Here is a 20299-nt window from a genome sequence, read left to right on the forward strand (position 1 = left end):
AGCTTGCCCCTTTTAATTCTTAATTTCACTATATTTCATTGCCGTAAACAACAACAACAACAAAACCCCAAAGCGGCATTTGTATTGTTTCAAATTTCTGTTGTATATGAGTAAAGAAGATGTAAACAAAAATAGACAAGCTTGGGGGCAAATATAGATTTATATTTTACTTGTGACTTTTACTACAAAGGTTTATATAGCAAGTATATGTATGTTTGACCTTATTGAAAAATTAGCGGGCTTGTTCTGATTTTCTTTCTATTGGTTTTGGAAATTGCAAATTCCAGACTTTCTTGTTAAGCCCTGTTGAAACTATGTTATTCACACTAACATTCTGTAATTAATAGGTATTTTAGTTTAATAATATATAGTTGTTGAAAATACAAAATGCTTTCTGAAGTTTTTTTTTTTTTTTTTTGCTAAAAATGTATCCTTTTACTGTTACAAGTTGACATTGTATGCTTAGATTTGCTTCTGTTTGCTTGGGTCTCTGTTCTTTTGCATCTCAAGAGCTTTTTGCATAGTTTTGTTTTTAAAGTGTATATGATGCAGATTTCTTTACTAAAGTCTCTTGGGTAACACCTTTTCCCTTTTAAGTCGGAAAGGACTGGCGGTTTATCACTTGACCCCATTCTTCAGTAGTAGCTTTTCTGATCACAGCAGTTCTTTCCTTCTCCTCACACAGATGACACTCTCATTCCCACTGAAAAATGCCTGTAATTTATTTTAAAGTCTTTGGGATTTTGACAGAATGTTTCTAAGTGTAGTTTTTATTTTCCACAATTTTTTTAGCTTTCGTTGAATCTGAAAAAAAAATGTCAGCCATTCAAATGTATCTTCATTCTTTGAGTTCTGTAGCTGTAGAGCTGGCTGTGGTGTTTGTTAGGCTTCCTAGTTATATCTTCTCTTTCCTCCTCCTCCTCCTCTATGTTACCTTCAGGCTTCTTTATCTGTTTTCTGTCTTCCAGTTCATTAATCTTTCTATTTAGAAATGTTTATTTTGATTGATTGGTTGGTTGACTGATTGGGGATGGGAGGGGGCAGAGTCTCATGTAGCACAGGCTGTACTAGAACTCTGTAGACCAGGCTGGGCTCAAAGTCACAGGCATCCATCTGCTTCTGCCTACTTAAAGGCATGCACTGCCCCACATGGCCTTTGTTCAGGTGTTTAATCTGTTTTCTAACTGGTTTGCAGAAAATTTAGCGTATACATTATAGACTTTCATTTCAGAAAATTGGGATTTGAAAGATGTTCCATCTCCTTCCCCACTGCCTCTCCTTCCTGGAGAGATGGCTTGGCAGCTGTAAGCCTTTACTACCCTTGCCAAGGCTCTGAGTTTAGTTCCTAGCACTCACAGGGCCCATCTCTCTGGCCTAAGTCCAGCTCTAGGGATTCCTATGCCCTCTTGTGGCCTCCCAGACACCTGGCATTACATATACTCATCATACACATATGCACATGATCTATATACATCCATCATACACATATACACATTATTTATTACAAAGAAAGTTAAGCAACAAACCAAAAGACTACCTTGTCTGTCATACAGTACAATTAAATTGAGATTAAATATACTAATTGCCTGTGTAGATGATTTGTACATTTTCTTTCTTTTTAAGATTTATTTATTTATCATATATAGTACACTGTAGCTGTCTTCAGACACACCACAAGAGGGCATCAGATCCCATTACAGACTGCTGTGAGCCACCATGTGGTTGCTGGGAACTGAACTCAGGACTCTGGAAGAGCAGTTAGTGCTCTTAACCACTGAGCCTTTCTTTCTTTTTAAAAACATTATGAACTTTTATTTTCTGGCCAGTTGTATTGAATGATATAGTTCATTCTTGATTATTTGCTGTTGACAGTATTTTTTAGTTTTTAAATTCTTTAACATTTATTTTGTGTACTTGTGTAGGTCTTGGTGTGCTACAAGCACGTATATGAGGTCGGAAAACAGCTGGTGGGAGCCAGCTGGTCCCTCCATGTGAATTCTAGGAGGTGAGCTCTGATCACCAGTGCCCTTCCCTGTCAAGTCAGCTTGTCAGCCACATTTTAACTTTTAAAAAATTTTGTTCATTGAATGTGTGCATATATGCCTGTGTGAGTTTGTATGTGCAGGAACCCTTGGAGGTCAGAAAAGAGTATCAGCTCCCCCTGAAATTGAATTACAGGCAGTTGTGAGTCTCTGTTGGTGTTGGCAGTAGGTTCTGGGTCTTCCATGAGGACAGTAATTAGTACTCTTAACTGCTGAGTCTTCTCCCTGGCCCCCTGTTTTAGTGTTTTAAACTTAAATTTGTGTGTGTGTGTACATGCGAGCTCGAGTTTTTGTACACCCATTCACCTTACGCTTGCATATTTATTTACAGTTTTAGGAAGATTTAGGTATTTTTCTTTCTGTATATAGAAAGTTATGGAAACCTAATTGAATACAGGGTGAAAGTAAGTAGTGTTTGGAGAAGATTAGAAACACTGTAAAGATCATACCTGAATAGTGAGTCAGGAATTTTTTTAGTCTCTCTATATTTGTTGTATTTCAAGTAGTGGTTTTAATGATCAGGAATGAATTCGATTGTTCCTACTCATTGGGAAGTATTGCATTTAGTGAAGCCAGGGATACTGCTTAATACCTAGAGTGCACAGCCTCTCACAGTAAAGTTATACAGGGTCAAATGCCAATGACTCCTAGGGTAAGAAACTGATTTATCGAAGTGAATATTCAGTGCTGATGCTCATAGGCAGGCATCACAGTATTTGGGAGGAAAGATTTTCAGGTTTCAGGAAAATGCAAAGAAGGCCATAGGGTCCCATTCTCTTTGTTGTTAAGTCACCTTAGTTATATCCAGAAAGCCATGCTTAAAGTCCAAATGTTTTTACTACCACTACTAGTCAGGCACATTTTCTATTATTTCTTGTAATTTTTTGAAGTTATATAAATGGGATTTTTGTTGTGGAAAACTTGGAGAGACTAGAAAATTAAATATAGAAAAAATGCCATTAATGGCTCAGTGGATAAGTAGTTGTTACACGAAAGTCAGATGTGCTGTGTCTACCATCCTGTCATTTCTGTGGCAAGATGGGAGTAGAGACAACAGGAGTAGTTAGAGAGCCTGCCTCTAACAAGGGGGTGGTGAGAGCTGACTGCACATACAAAGTTAAAAAAGGTGCAGATATGAAGGACTTTTAATATGAAATCTTTTGGTCTTTTGCAAAGATTATTTTAAAATCGCATCCTGAAAATATTGTGTAATTTTTAGTATGAAAGCACAATCATAAATATGTATACTATAATGTGGATTTATTTTTAGTCACATGCTTTCTATTTTTTAAAAGAAATTGAAGTATTTATTTCTAATGTTTTCCTATTGTGAACAATGTGCAGTGACCCTCTCATATATAATTATTTAGCCACATTGCTGATAATCACTTTTAGAATAGCTTCTTAGACAGGCTCAATGGTATAAAAAAAGTGGAAAAGTATAAAAAATTTCCTTGACCTTACTGACATTGTAATAAATGTGGCCTCAGTAAATCTAGTCTTACTATTTTATGTGTATTGGAAGAACTTAAATCTTAACTCTGCAGTCTCTCTAAATGGGAAAAATTATCCTGTCATAGTTTAGTTGAATCCATTGTGGCTGTATTTATTTTTATAAGTTCATCTTTGTTTATTTTGATAACATGAATGCCTTTGTTCTATGATATGGTATTTGTTTTCAGTCAACATTTTAATGCTGGTAAGAGACATCATGACCAAGACAACTCTTCCTGAAGAATGCATTTAATTGTGGGTTTGCTTACAATTGTGGGGAGCATGGCTGTATATAGGTAGGCAAGGTGCTGGAATAGTAGCTGAGAGCTTACATCTTGATCCACAGGCTGGCTGGCAGAGAGAGAGGGAGAGGGAGAGAGAGAGAGAGAGAGAGAGAGAGAGAGAGAGAGAGAGAGACAGACAGACAGAGACAGAGGGACAGAGAGAAAGAAAGATAGATATATGCCAAATTGACTTCAGGCCCACTCCCAGTGACACCTCCAACAAGGTTATAATTTCTAATCCTTTCCAAATAGTTTATCAACTGACAACTAAGTTTACAAGTAAACCATGGTGGGGCATCCTCATTCAGACTGTTGTAATAGTCCTTTGATTTGCATTGACTTAAAAAATTTTTACTTAAAAACTATGTATATTGTGGGTGGGTACATCTGCTTGTAGCACATGCAAAGGTCAGAGGACATTTGCAGTAGTCACTTCTGCAAATATTTACCATGTAGACCAGGTTCTAGGAATTGAACTCAGGTTTATCAGCAAACACCTTTATGCATCATTGTATCTTGCTGGCCCAGACATTTTCTTTTTTTCTTTAAGAGTGTTCACAAGGAAGGTAGAAAAGTAAAAGCTTTACTAGAACAGGAAGAGGCAGAGTAGCAAGTGAGAGAAAGTAGGCACTGGGGAGGAAATTCTGTGAAAGTTAGAGTGTAGGCATGTGTCATGAGTTAATAACTCCCTAGTGGTGAATTTACCATGTAATAGAGATGAATTGGGAAACAAGTGTCATGATTTTGGTGCATATAATGACTTTCTGTCTTTAGAGGTTGAGAAGTAATTTTTTTTTTTTTTTTTTTTTTTTTTTTTTTTTAAGATTTTAACTTTTTTATTTATGTGGTTGCTGGGAATTGAACTCAGGACCTCTGGAAGAGAGAGCAGTCAGTGTTCTTAACCACTGAGCCACCTCTCCAGGCAGTTGTACAGTTCAGTTCTGGAAGCTGTCCAGTTGTAGTTGGTATTACAGTGGCTGGGTTAGTTTATCCTCTGTCCACTGCTTATTTCCATACTTTATGTGGGATCAGTACATTGGTTTAATATTGGAGTGAAGCAAAACCAGCAACAAAGCCCAGGTTAACTTTTCTCCCATCCAGACGGTGAAAGAGATTAAAATGTCTTCATTCTCACGGGAACCCCAAAAGATAGTGTCATCACTGACATGGGGATGGAGAGGGTGAAGCAGAGAGGCTGGGAAGATGGCTGCTTCAGGAATAGTTCTCCTTTATGTTTAGGCTTAAAAAATGAGTTTCTAGATTGTTATATACAGAAATGTTTGTGGAGCTTAGAGTAACTTTGGATCACTTAATATCATTGTTAATTCTCATTTTTAATGTTTATAACAAGCTTTATAAACATAATAAATTTTGGAAACTGGACTTCAAATAAGGTCTTAAAGTAATTTGATGGAACTTTGATTGAATTGTTTAACCCTGATTTGGTAGTAGATAAGCCACTTGGTGCTTTTAGGTGCAAAATTCTTAGTAAATTTTTGTTCATTTTTTTTTTTGAAGTCATCCATATAGAGAAGGACTAGATTATAAGTCTTAATTGTAGAATCAGCTGTACAATTTAATTTTAAGTGTAGATTTCTACATCTAACTCTCTCTGTTTCCTATGAGTCCCAAGACTGCTGCTTCTTACTGGTTTTTCATTTGTTCTCTGTGTAACAGCCCTTGCTATACAGGAACTCTGTAGAACAGGCTGGCCTTGAACTCACAAGAGCTCTGCCTGCCTCTGCCTTCCAAATCCTGGGATCAAAGCACATCTGGCTAACTTTGGTCTTGAACATTTACTGATTATTGAGGTAATTAAAAAAGATCTTTTTATAAATTCTTATTTGAATTGATAGGTTTTATACTATTCTGGCTGGTAGAGTGAACCTGGGAGAGTAGACTCTAAAGGTCAGGTGAACTGTTTCACTCAGCACAGCAAACTATGTTCTCAGGGCATTCTGAGGATTAGGCAAGGTCATATGAGTAAAGTTCACTTGAGTTCAAGTTGTATACAGTCAGAAAGGTAAGTTCACATAAGTCTAGGCTATACACAATCACAAAAGTATCTCGTGCTTGGAAACATCCTTCTGAGTAATAATGGGTAAGATGCTGGGTAATAATGGGAAAAGTAAACCACTCCTATCATTTATTACTTCTGGGAGGGTGTGAAAGCGCATTCCAAGAACAAATCCACATTTTGAAGGAATAGAGGTTATAAGACTATTAGTTTGTTTACTGGAGCTTTCTCACCAGGTCTTGAAAATCTCCTCACACACCTTTGCTCATGGACCATGCTCTGACAGACAGGAAGATGATGGGACTTTATTCAAACTGATGAATCACCTCAGATTTCCTTTGTCACTTTCCATGTGTTGTTCATTCAGTGTTCACTTGTTTCATATGTCTGAGCACACCACTAGCTCTTTGTTAGGGAACCATAAGAACATGTAAGTAGTTACAAAGTTCTTTACCATAGTGCTCTACTGTGGAGCCTTCTGTCCACACAGATGCATGATGGTAATACTTTTTCAGAAGCTAGTGTGTTAGAGGTACTACTTGTTTCTCCTGGGTAGTTGCTCAGATTATTATCTTGTAGAATGCTAGTATCTTGTAGAATGCTAGTACTCTGGATTCTAACTACATTTATTGTACCTGTATGATAAGCAATAGTTTAATATTTAATACTTCTATTTATGGAATGAAAATACTCATAAGTCTTTGAATACGTAGAATAATTAAAAAATACAGAGTAGTAAAATTTGTAAAATATTTTATCTTTTAGGAGAGGGTTAAATCCACCTCACAGGGTGAAGTCTATCTCCATGACAACATTTACACAACAGGAAATTGAATTCCTACAAAAACATGGAAATGAAGTAAGTATTTTGCAATTTTAAAATTTTTTGCAATCATTTTAATGTGATTTTAAAAAGTTGATTAAAATGGTGAGTTTCTTGCCTCAATGTTAACTCTTATATTGAAATATTTAGATATTCCAAAAGTTCTTATTTGACAATGCATTTTCAATTAATGCCTAAGTGATTTGCTGTAAACCTGAAGTAAAACATAGATAGATACTTAAAAGTTAGCAGTGTTGGCTGTAGAAGGCATGTTTGGTGGGTGTGTTGTATCTCAAGGGAGGAAGAAGAGCCAGCTCTGTAATATGGTGCTACAAGCTTGTGAGTTTGCTGTGTGATGAGCTTTCAGGCCATCTCATTACGTGTATATGATGCTTAATGTTTAGCAGGTGCTTGGCAGGGAGAGGATCCCTAATTCTAAAAGGCAGCAGAGAGAGCTAGGAAAGGATTTGGAGGGAACTGGTTCTTATGACCTTTCATGGGCTCCCAGGAATCTGTGCTGTTTGATTATTTTTAGATTTAAGTTTTGTTGCTAATAAAAGTAGTGATCTGTTGTTTTAAAATGGGTTCAATTAATAAAAGAATGTAGGATTGCTTTTTCTGTTTTCTTTTGTTTTAGGGGAAAGGTTTTGAGACAGGGTTTCACTATATAGCCCTGGCTGTCTTAGAACTACTGTGTAGACCAGGCTGGCCTTGAACTCAGAGATCCATTTGCCTCTGTCTCTAGGATCTAAAGCATACACCACTATGCCTGGTGGGAATGCTTTAATCTTGGTAAGGCAGTTCAGTTCGGTTGATGGATAAAAAACGCTTTTGTTTCGCAGGAAGCCTACTTTCCAGGAAGGCAGTAGGACTTCGGGTGTACTATTGGTTGCATATCTGTGATAACCTGAGACATAGAAGAGGCTGAGTGTTAAGATTTTATTGGTTTTAGTCACCTCTTATTTAATATTAGAAAATGTTTACAAGTTTATTACAGTCTTTTTCCCCCCTAATGTTTCAGAATCTTTATTTAAAATAATTTGGCTAACCAAGCATTGTTGCACATATGTAATCCCAGCACTCAGAGATAGAGGCAAGAGAATTAAAACTCAAGGTTACCATTGGTTATATAGCAAGTTCTGGGCCAGCCTGGGCTGCATGAAAATTTGCAAAACCCAAAAGGGAATAAATACAATTATTTGCCTACTAGTATGATACACATATATGCTTTTGTTTCTAAAATGAAGAGTGAATTCACAATTGTGAAATTTTCTAAAATATATATTTAGAGAATAGAGCAGACTTTAAAGTTTTCCAGTTTTGCCAGTGATAAAATATTTTGAGTTAGATGATTTGAGTATAAGAAGATACAGAGCTGGAAGACATGGCTCATCATTTAAGAGCAACTCATCTGCTCCAGAGGATCTCATGCCTTCTTTGGTCTGCCTTGCATCCCCCTCCCCCCAAAATAGGTACCATACTGAAACACATATATTTAGGACTAAAATGGCGGTGTCATAGATCTTACACATGAGTAAATTTATGTCTGGAGATGAGTGCTTCTTACATAGGAAGTCAGAAAGTACATTGGTTTGGACAGCATTCTTAGATCTTCTCCCACTGCTTCACTGTCTTAAAGTTTCAGTGTGCTGTGGGATGTGTTAGATTGTTGTCACTATTGGAAAACATTGCTAATTTAATCTGGAAATGACTATGGATGATAGATGACGTACAGTGAACAGAACTAACCTGCATGCCATGTGCTGTATACAGTCACTCAGATATTCCTGTAATAGGAAGCATCTGTGTACAGCCACATAGCCATACACTTTAATCTTGGATTACATGTGCTACAGTTGTGTACATGTTAACTGCAAAAGGCGGCCATGCTTCCCACCCAGAAGTAGTGGGAAAGATTACCAGGATTCAAGGCAAAAAGACATGAAACAGAAAACCATCAATTGAAACCTTTAGTACATTGGTTTATTACATGCATCTATGTAGGGAGATCACATCATTCAGAACTCTGTAAAGGATTGTTCACTAATTTCAAAAATTATAAAACTGATGGTTATAGTCATCACTGAAATGCCTATGTTGGTAGCTATTTATGATAAGCAATTAATACTATTATTTATAAATATGCATCAAGGTCATGTTTTAGTGTCCTTAGTTAATGCTTTATAAATTATTTGACTACTCTATGTGTTTAGTTAGACTTTCACAGAACAGAAGCAAATGTGGTAGAGTATACCTTTCAAGTCCTAGGGCATGGAATGCCAGATGGTTTGGCTTTATATGACAGCAAAACACTGTATTTATTTGCTGTGTTTTTGACCAACAAATTGTTTCTCAGAATCTCTTCACTCACTTCACCTGTAACTTGAACTTGTTGTCACTATAATAAATTATCTGAGGTAACCTTTGAAGAGTGTTTACTTAGACTTTTAAATCTGTTTTGGTTTTGAGATAGCATCTCTGTAGCTCAGTCTGGCCTAGAGATTGCTATGATCCTTCTGCATCAGCCTTTGAATGCTAAGCTATGGGTATAGGCCACCATGCCCGGCCTTAGAAGGGTTGTTCTGGTTTAGAGTTTTGGAGACTTCAGCCTCTGATCACTTGGACTGTATGGAGGTAGCAATCATTGGAAGAGGCTTTGAGTGACACTGCACATCTCATTACTAGGGTGTGAAGGAACAGGGATCCCTTAGTTGTCATCAAGGGCTTGTTGTAATGACTTTGAAAACCTCCCACAATTCTCTTCTTAGAGGTTCTGGCACCTTCCAGTGTGGCGGGGTTGGGACTAAGCTGTTAACACCACATGGTCCTCTGGGTAACATGCTATATCCATCTGCTTTAATCTGAAAGTGTCTTGTGATGTTTCCTTTGTGTTGGAAAGTTACTTCCAGTTTCTGATGGCTGCACAGGCATGAGGGACCTACATTAAGATCCTAGAGTCTACATAAAAAGGCCTGGCATAGCAGCATGTGTCTGTGGCTCTGCACTGGGGAACCAGAGACAAGACAGTTCTGGGAGCTTGCTGGACCAGTGAATGGTAGACTAGATAATCCCATAGAGAAGAGAATGTAATAATTACATTTTTTTTCTAGAAGTAAATTCCTCTCATTGTTGAAGCTCTGTAGGCATGTAGTCTGTAGACGGAGCAACTTTTACTGCTTGCTGGTGTCCGATGAACTTTCTGCTAGTTTGAGGGCATAATAATCAGTTTTGAGAAAAAGTCCTCATGATAAAAATACATTTTTCTGTGTTATATGTGTTTGATCCGTCACCTTCCTTCGTGTGTGTGTGTAAAAGGATGGAACCTAGGGCTTCTTGCATGCTAGATACTACCAACTGAGCTATGTCTAGCCCCATCCATTCTTCATGTTTGAAACTGATTTATTAATCACCTCCTTTATTCGAGGAACTGTTTTTCTTGGGTTCTAGTGTTACTGTGATGAGCAAACCTTGTTCCAAAATACCAAGCTTCAAGATTATGTTTTTAATTGTGGTAAGTATACTTACACAAGACATACTCTGATACATTTTTGAGTGTGCAATACACTTTTGCTAACCCTAAGTAGGCACAGTGTTCTTCAGCATATTGCTTTAAATTAGTATTTCTGGTTTCCTCCTCAGCCCTGACAGCCACTGTTCTATTTTAAGCATCTCATATAAGTGAGATCATATAATTTTGTCTTTCATAGGCAAATTGTTTTAGCCATTTGTTCTTAAGGTTCATCTTTGTCACATATGACAGACTTTTTGGAGAAATATAATTTAGGGAGAAGGCAAGATTAACGTAGAATATATAATTCTCTTTTTTTCCTCAAGACAGGATTTCTCTGTCTAAGCCCTGGCTGTCTTGGAACTTGCTTTGTAGATCATACTGGTCTCATACTCACAGACATTGCCTTCCTTTGCCTCCCAAGTATTGGGATTAAAGGTGTTCGTGAGCACTGCTCAGCTTGTAAAAACATTCTTGTTGTTATGAAATGATTTATCTGCTGGATAGAAGCAATACATAAGCACTGAGGATGACTTGTCTTATGTGCTCTTCTTCCTTTTGTTGATGTTTTTGAGACAGTCTCACTGTGCAGCCTACACTTAACCCTAATCAAGCCCAGGCTGGCCTCAAAAACCACATGATTCTCCTGTTTCAGCCTTTTTTGGTGCAGGGATTGTGAGCATGTGTCTCCATGGCTGCCTACTTTATCTGTGTTTTTATAACCAGATCCCTATTGGGGGGGGTACGAGTAGTTAAAGGTTTTACAATAGGACTTGGAAAAAAAAATCAGCAGTTTTCATTTTATTACCAGTGATTTATGAACCTTGTGATTGTAAGCAAACCATTTTTCTCTTCTTGAGTTTTATTTTCTTTTGTAACATATAATGAATTCTGTATTATTATAGGCTTAAAGAACAGTATCTTAAAAATTGATTTATTATTTTGATGCAAGCTGACACTTTTAAGTGGGAAGATACTTTTTTGATTGATTTCTAAGTTTAGAAAATAATTATCACAAAGGAACATTTTGTGCCTTGAATAGAATTTAGTATACAGAGAATTTTGTAGAAATGTTTCACTTAAGGGAAGCAGGCATTACTGTAAGAGGTTGTAATTTAAAATTGCCCTGTTTTCCCTTGACAGCACTATGTAGTAATGGCTGTTGCCTTCGGTGGAAGACTTCCTTCCTTTTATAGCATCATTTCCTATGTACTTTTCAATGCCTTCATCTAAAATAGGCTTCAGTTCTTCTCTTTAAATATTAGTCTTGGATGCTTGGAGGATGTCATTGTTAGTCCATGTTTACGCAGATGTTTCCTATGAAGTATGAAATGTAAATATCTTAAGATTTTTGCTGGAACTGATCAATACACATATTGTAGTCTAAACTAGTCAGACCGTAGGTAAGCAAATAGGTGTGGCTTTTTGCTGACCTGTAGTTGATATATATTTAGAATTTAGATCATTGAATTTATTCTGTCAAAATAAGTTGGGGACTAAATGTTCTAGGTCAGCATACATATTCTAGGTGGAACAAAGGGGAAAAGCATTTCATTCTAGAGATGCTTCAGGGAGGTAGAAATATGCTTTTGTTCAAGCTTGCTCTATTTGAAGGTGGAAAGGGGAATAACTATTACATTAGGCAGGAAGTTCATGCCTCATGAAATATATACCTAAAAAATTGACACAAAGTTAGCAACAAATTCTATAGTGAGTGTCTAGGGTTTGCTGCATCATTTCCCCTTTGGATGGGCTAGGAGGACTTGTTGGAGGAGCAACACTACCAGATACCTTCAAGAGTTACCTAAGGATCAGGGCTTGTTGGGTATGACTGGTCAGGATAAGCACTTTGACACTTCCTTTAAGGAAGGTCATTATAAGGCAGGGAAGAATTCTGTGCTTTAAACTAGATGTGGACCTAAGTCTTCTATTGTGGCTGGGTTGCAGACTAGTGTCTGGTCTGACAGACAAGCTTCTGGCTGTTTTCACTCAGTTGTATATCCATTAATTCTTGATAGCACATTAGAAAAAGTAAAATGTTAAGAATGGAATATAGGGCTGGAGAGATAGCTCAGCAGTTAAGAGCACTGACTGCTATTCCAGTGGTCCTGAGTTCAATTTTCTATCAACCAAATGGTGGCTCACAACCAACTCTGATGGGATCTGATGCTCTCTTCTGGTGTATCTGAAGACATTTATAAACAAACAAACAAAGATGGAATGTAATGATTTTAAAAATGTATATAAATGTAGAACTGTTCATTCCTTTTACATGAGACATGTGGATAATGGTGGCTGGCTTTTATTTCTGCAAATATAGTTCAGGTTATATATCAGTTAGATACTCTGATCATTGAGAAGTACGTATCAGCTGGTGGTCTAGAAATACTAACATAGTCATGTCAGTGAACTTACTGCATGTAGAATTGTTTATGTTGCATTTGCTTTGCTATTGTATTACTTGAGCTATGACGTATATTTGAAATATTTTTCTCATTATAGACTTTCTCTACTTTGTTTTTTGTTGTTATTTCATTTTGTTTTGAGACAGGGTTTTGTTATTTATCCTACCTGGCCTGGAAATTGCTATGTAGAGTTGGCTGTCTTCAAACATAGAGGATCTTCCAAGTCATAGGATTAAACCATGTGTCATCACATTCAATTGAGGGGTTGGTAGGCAAAATAGTATGTTGGTAACGGGCTGGAATGTAACTCAGAGTTAGAAAGCTTGCACCTATGTACAGGACCCTACGTTTGATTTCCTAGCACCTCAGCATGACGAGAGTTGGCAACAGAACTGGATGTGTTAGTACTGTACCATATAGTAATGCCAGGCTGAGACAGGAAGATTGGGAGTTTGAGGCTAGCTGGACTATGTACATAGCAAGACTATGTCTCCCTGAAAGTAAGTAAATAGAAAGTAAGAAGTTGGGCTGGAGAGATGGCTCAGTGGTTAAGAGCACTGGTCTCAAGTTCAATTCCCAGAAACCACATGATGGCTCACAACCATCTGTAATGAGATCTAATGTTCTCTTCTGGTGTGTCTGAAGACAGCTACAATGTACTCACATATAATAAATAAATAAAGCTTTTTAAATTTAAAAGAAAGTAAGAAGTTGATAATCGACTTTTATATATTTATATTAACTGTATATATTTATAGTAGCTATGAAAAGCACTTCAATAACATTCATTCTGTAATTAATACTTTTTACTATTCTGTTTTCTTTTTTGCCCCTAGTTTTAAAAAGCAGTAATCAGGTATTTACTTATTCATGAAGTTTTCATTTATTTAACTGTTTTTGTGCTTTATGGGAAATACTATTAAAAGTTTTATTATGTATGAGTCAGTGCTCTATCTCTATCTAGGAGACAACAAACCAAAAAGAAATTTTGAGAAGTTCTGTGTGCAGAGATAGATTATTGAGAAAAGATGCTCCCAACTCTATTCTGCTCTTCTCATCTAGAAGTGAGCAGAATCATGCTACACTATTTATACTTCCTATCCTTATGGACAGTAGAGGGTTATCTCAACAAAGGGGAATGTGTATGTCAGCATTTCTACTCTATCTTGCTTTCCTTGTGAGGATTATAAAGCAGTAATAAATGATCCTTGCTCTTACCTGATCTTTCTCAAGCTTACTGAAATGGTGTTTTATCTTCTCTTTAGTACAAGTGACTGGTTATGATATGCAGCTTTCCTTTCTTGGGCTTGCTAACTTGCTCCGGGGTGTGCTAACAGCTGTCACAACTGCTCTACCTGGCAAGCCTGTCTGGACAGACAAATGGAACCCCTTGAGTTTTGGTCTCTGGTTGGGTTGGCCAACCCTGTTAGATTTCTGGTAACCCTTTTAGATATAGTTGGTCGAATCCTTTGAAGCTCACAGCTCTCATAAGACTGTCTACCTTTTGAGGTTTTGCTGAAAGTTTTATTGCGGTGTCTGGTGGGTGCTGTCATTACTAAGCCTGGAGTACTGTGCTCTAACTTGAGGTTTTCTTACAGCTAGGCTGTACTTTGTAATAGTCTCTTGGTTAACTTTCAGTTTTCCACATTAACTGTTTATTTGCCAACAAATTCTTGACTAGCAAAAGTATACATTAAAAATACTTTGCATTGTTATTGGTGATCATGATGCCAATTCTAAAATTACTCAGTACTAAAGTGGAAAGATAACTCACATCTTTATGAATTTATTCATTGGCTCTTGTTGATTTATTTGTTCTTTGATTTTATATTTTAATTCTTCTCTGCGATGAGTTTTGAGTCACTTTGTTCATTGTTTGAACATTTATAGCTCAACTTGAGTAAGGGTTGAGAAGTACTGCATAAGACACGTACTTAGTGAGTCTAACATAGCAGTTTGTAATCTTTTTCTGTAAAAGTATAAAGCACTCTGTGAGTTCATCAGAGGGTGATTTTTTTTCAAGACCACTTTGATTTTGTCTACAACAGGATTAAAGGTGGACCTAGTTTTCTGCATTCCCGATAAGACTTTCCCTCCTCATCCAGTGCTGTCTAATCACCCCACCATTGCAGATTTCTCAAAATAAAATAGCACAAAAAATTAACAATACACCAGTGCTATATTAGTTCACCATTACAGTAATACAGTAGTACCTCAGTCATTGAAACTGCCTAATATCCCTATCAAGTAAGTTCCATTATTAGTTGTATTTTACGTAAGAAGATAATGACATATCTTATAGCTACCTAGCAAGAGTTGGCTGAGCTAGTTCAGACTCTCAAGACACCACAACCACGTTATGCTATAATTAGGCTGATTATTCATTTCCTTTCCCCAGAGAGATCATTAAGACAAATCCTATTATGTGTTGAACCCTTACCAATGACGACTTCCAGGGGACATTACTATTCCTCACTATTGTTTTTAGCCCACACCCCCTGGTTCCCATGTTAATAGATGCTATTACTTCCTGTGTCTTCTTGTCACACAGTATTTGTTCTAGATTTTGGCTCGTTAAACTTTTCTTGCTGTTGCAAAACTCCAGCCAGTGTTCCCAAGAATCATTCACTTGAATCTCTCACCCCTTGTCTTCCACTGGTCTTTCATCCCATTTTACAATACCAATCACTCTTACCTGTTGGATTTAAGACTTAAGTGTTTTGTGTCATGATCTCCGCACTGATCCTTTCTTTCCAGTTCCTTCACTGTGAAGCTTAGCTACACTAGCCAACTACCAGGACCTTCATTTTGCTAAGTTGCTTTGTCTTTACTTTCTCTTAGACTAGCTTGGACTTCATGGTGTGTTATTATAACCACCCCCCTTCAGCTTTTATCCTATTGTACTTGGCAAACATCAACTACCTGCAATTTTAGTTGGCTTTTCCTCTTCATTCTCTAACTTAAAGGACCCCCCCCCCCCCCATTGAGTTTTATTAAAACATAACAGATGAAAAACAAACTGCTATTAGCAAATGCTTATAGTTTTAATGTGATAGAGGAAAGAAAATTCAACTCTTCAGGGACCAGGTGAAGTTGATATCTAAGAGGCAGAGGCTTTTCCTCACCCTCCCTTTTTGGGATGGGGAATATGTTGGGAAAGTTCGGACTTTGATGTGAGTCTTGCTTAGTGACAAGCTGACGACTAAATTTAAAACACTTTTTTGTTTGTTTTGGTAGAAAGAGGACTGCATAAAGGTGTGTGATACCAATTGTCAATTGTACAAAGAAGTGGAGGTCTTTTTATAAAGTTAATATTTGCATATATGTGCATGCACAGCCTCCCTTTCATGGTATACATCTAGAGGTCAGAGGGCAACTTTTGGGCATCTTCTCTCCTTCCACTGTGGGTTTCAGGAATTGAACTTAAATTGTCCACAGGCATTATTATCTGTGTTGCTTATTTGGTTTCTTTTTTTCCAGTCAGCATATTTGTCTTAAAGTTTTGTCTTAGTTAGGGTTTCTATTGCTGAGAAGAGACACCATAACCACAGCGACTCTTATAAAGGGAAACATTTAGTTGGGGCTAGTGTACAGTTTCAGAAGGTCAGTCTGTTATTGTTACAGTAGGAAGCATGGCTGCATGCATGTAGACATGGTGCTGGACAAGGAGCTAAAAGTTCTACATCTGGATTAGCAGGCAGCAGGGTGAGAGTGAAGCACTAGGCCTGGCTTGAGCTTCTGAAACTTCAAAGCTCACCCCAGTTGACAGGCTTTCTCCAACAAGGCCACACCTCCAATAATGCCTTTCCCTATGGACCAATGTGTCATTTTCATTGAGACCACCACAAAACTTGCAAAATACTACATTGCTACTTTTACTTGCTGCATAATATTTTTCTTGGTCTGTGCTGTAATTTGTTCATCCATCACCTCTTACATACAGTTGGTTGCATTCTTTCCAATTTGGGCTTCCCAGTAAAGCTACTGTGATCAGCTGTGTTCAGTCCTGTGTGCAGACATGTACTTTCATACTTTTTGGGCAGACAGCACCAAAATGACCTGGCCATGGAGAAGATATATTTAGTGTTTAAGAAACAGCCTAACTGTTTTCTTTAGGTGTTGTACCATTTACATTCTGGAGAATATCAGTTGTTCTATATTCAGCATCAAAAGATATGGTCAGCAAATCACTCCTGTTTTTATAAGAAGACTATGGGACTGTGGGTCTGCATACTGTGTTTCTGCTACTGGAGTTGCAGTGGCATATGGCATTTATAACTTGGAGTGTATACATCTTTGTTGAAGTGACTGTCTATATACCTTGCCCCCTAATTTATTATTAACAGTTGTATTCTTGTTCCTTACGTACTCTAGGCTCAAGGACTTTGAAATTCGTACGCATTTTATTACTGGTTTTTGTCTTTTTTTTTTAAAGTATCTTTTCCTTTTTATTTCCTTTTTGTGCCTTGTTTGAATTTCATTTCTCTTAATTCTTCAAAAGAGTTAAATGTCTCAGACACTCATGGCTAGTATTTGTGTTATGATACTTTATTAACAGACTGCTCACAATTCTGATATTTTTGTGTTCTTTTTGGCTTATTTTTAGCTTGCTAAAGGGGCCCTACATTGATCTTGGCCCAGTTTCTGTTTTATTAGTAAAGGAACTGAGGTTCCCACAGACTATTTGACTGCTTTGACATGATGATTGACAGCTCATGATTGTACTGAGACTAAAAGAGCCCAGTACTCCCAAGTCTCAGTTCACCATTTGTTTCCTTGGAGATTTCTCTATGACCTTGTTGCTGAGATTTCACTGTCTTGCAGCATATACCAGTATGCTGAGTTTATGATTGCAGTGAATATTCTCATTGCAAGTATTATTATAAATGGCTTTCTCAAAGAAACAGAATCTTTTCTTGAAATTTTATTAAATTAATATTTTTTTAAACCCCCTATTTCTCAATTCTTTTTAAAGGTCTGCAAACAGATTTGGCTAGGATTATTTGATGATAGATCTTCAGCAATTCCAGACTTCAGGGATCCACAGAAAGTGAAAGAGTTTCTACAAGAGAAATACGAAAAGAAAAGATGGTAAGTGAATAATTGGTATTTAGTTAAAGCTCCAAGATCACGAGTGTGTTAAGACTTGATTGACAGATTAAGGCAGGCCGACAGAACTGAGGAGTTGACTGATGGTTGGTGGATACAGACACGTCACCCTTTGACTTTTCATTAGAGCTGCTTTCCAGAAACCTTGCTTTATCTTCCCACATCTATGCCTAGCATCAAGAAGCCTTTTGTTATGATGTCAAGACTCATGACAAGAAAAGTTAGTGATCTCTCCTTCTAATCTTTCAAGTTCGTTTCCTTAGATGTTTTTAGTCTATAATGCTTATACTCTGTATTTCTTCAGTATTTATTAAGTAGTATCTTTTAGGCACTGTGTTAAAGCTCTTGTCTAGTAAGTCTGTCTACTTGACTGTGTCCTGTGAGAAATCTGTGCTCTAAATATTTATTTCTTAATCAAGAAATTAAGTTGTTGGTTAGGTGAGAAGGGAACATTTTTGCTCCCTATAAACTACACTAAAGCCAGGACGTCCCTTCAGCAGAGTGTGAGGTTGTAATGATAGAGCTAGTATCCAGTCACTCAGCCCCTCAGCTTTAGCTTTAAGAATGAACTGATGAATTAATTATGATCTGCTTGTTTTTTATAGCAGTCAGTAACCAACAGTTTGTGTTGCTTCTTGGGGGATTAGATGGTGAGATGAGGATGCAGGGAGTGGATAGTTGGGGAATAAACTGCCTGTTTCCCAGAGGAAACAACAGTATTTTGACCCAAGGAATAATGCAGTCAAAGACGGTATTGGTTAGAGGGAGTTTACTGTGGATTATGGGGAAGATCCCCTTGAATAGTGAGTACATTTGCTCTGAGTTACACATTCTGTGTAGTCTGTGCTCTTAACATTGTCTAAATAGACTACCACTAATTATAAGATTAATTTATCTAGGATTCTCTTCATAAGCACTAGATAGATACATTAGGTTTGCATATAGATGAAAATGTACTAGTGAAATTTTAGTTCAAGAAGGAAGACAATATTAGAAGGTTCTGGGATGATAATTAAATAATCATACACAAATGATTTTTTTAAGACAAAAACCATCCCCCCCTTTTTTTATTATTTTTGTTCTTAATTTTATAAGTTTTACAGCTTATAGGTAAAATAAATCTGTTCTCCTTAGGTGACCCCAGCATAGCTGTTTGCTTATGCAGCAGGACTAATTTCTAACAATTCAAAAAGTGAGTTTGCTGTTAGTAGTTAGCTGGCTTGGATTTTAGTGATACTAGACCTAGTTGCAAAGGGAGGCAGGATGTGACACAGGGAATGTGAGCATCACTAGGACTGTAAAACCCTCAGTTCCTCTCCTGCATTCAGAACAGGAACCCTGACAATCTCAAGTAATAGTTTGTTCTACTTTTGTACCTTTCTTAAGAAGCACAGTATTTCTAAGAATGAATAGTACAGACACAAACTTTCTTTGTCTTTTTTTTTTAATGTTTATGTTTATGTATATGAGTACACTGTAGCTGAATTCAGACACAGCAGACAAGGGCATTGGATTACATTACAGATGGTTGTGAGCCACCATGTGGTTGCTGGGAATTGAACTCAGGTCCTCTGGAAGAGCAGTCAGTGCTCTTAACCGCTGAGCCACCTCTCCAGCCCCAGACACAGTTTTCTAACAGTGATGACGGAGCCAGAATCTGTATCTCTCTGCTTCATCAACTCTGACATGATTAGAGAGCAGGGGCAGAGCTTGCATATTGGACACAGCCTCCCTAAGAACCTTTGTTATAGGGAGCAGTGCAGCAGGGATGGTGCTGTACAGAGTTTTGAAATGGTTCTTTTCACTTAGATATACAGTATTGCTTTAAGTGTGGTGAATCATTATAGCTATAAACTGTTGTCTGTCTGATTCTGTGATCAGAATTAGCCATACCCAAGAATTCATGTTGTCAGTGCAATGCCAGAGTATTGGAGAACATAAGCTTTGGTTTTCAGATTTCATCATACTTGTATTCTCCTAGTGGGGCAGTCAGTGGTATTGTTTGTGAGTATTATTACATGGTTAGTCAATAGCTAATAAACTGGCAGGTAATTCTGATCATACTACAAATGTGAATTTGTTTAAATTCCATAGCAAATTCATAGGTGAAAAAATGGAAGCCTGGAGATGAAATGATTGCCCAAAGTTGGTTGTTGAGTGGTGGAACTGGAATAAGTTTGAAATAGTATTTTCTTTTCTTTTCTTTTTTTTTTTAAACAACTTTATTTTACAAAACAAAGATAAATGTACAGATTTTAAACATTTTTTGCTTAAAATTATACATTTTTGTCAGTACTGTTTTTTCAGATATTAAAATAATTTTTACATAAAACTATGTGAATATATTTTTTAGTTAGTACTTGATTTTTTTCAAGGGCTTGACAGTATGCATTGAAAACCTAATAGTTACCATGAGCGTAAAGTACATGCAAAACAAAACGCAACATGGAAATAGTCAAAGTCTTCTCGTTTTGTAAATATATATATATATATTTGTTTTCTTTATTTCTTGGACTTCATACAGTCTGTGAGTTGTTTCTGAGGGAGTGCAAGCCTCTGGGGTTAGCATCCCAATATCAGTGACTGCATATTATGTCTGTTCTTTTGTGACTGGGTT

General features: G+C 37.0%; 1 protein-coding gene across 9 annotated transcripts in view; it reads left to right on the top strand.

The window, feature by feature from the left end:
* The window catches only part of AGFG1 (ArfGAP with FG repeats 1), a 58062-nt gene that overhangs the window by 13183 nt on the left and 24580 nt on the right, over positions 1-20299 (top strand). For all 9 annotated transcript variants that reach the window (XR_013975426.1, XM_080932787.1, XM_080932789.1 and 6 more), the window contains exons 2-3: positions 6603-6696; positions 17549-17664. Coding sequence is in view for 8 of the 9 variants with exons in the window: in XM_080932787.1 (XP_080788913.1) it covers positions 6603-6696; positions 17549-17664 (210 nt within the window). In the remaining variant the exon portion in view is untranslated. The remainder of the gene's footprint in view (positions 1-6602; positions 6697-17548; positions 17665-20299) is intronic.

Source organism: Micromys minutus (assembly GCF_963924665.1).
Source record: "Micromys minutus genome assembly, chromosome: 19".
Lineage (NCBI taxonomy): Eukaryota > Metazoa > Chordata > Mammalia > Rodentia > Muridae > Micromys > Micromys minutus.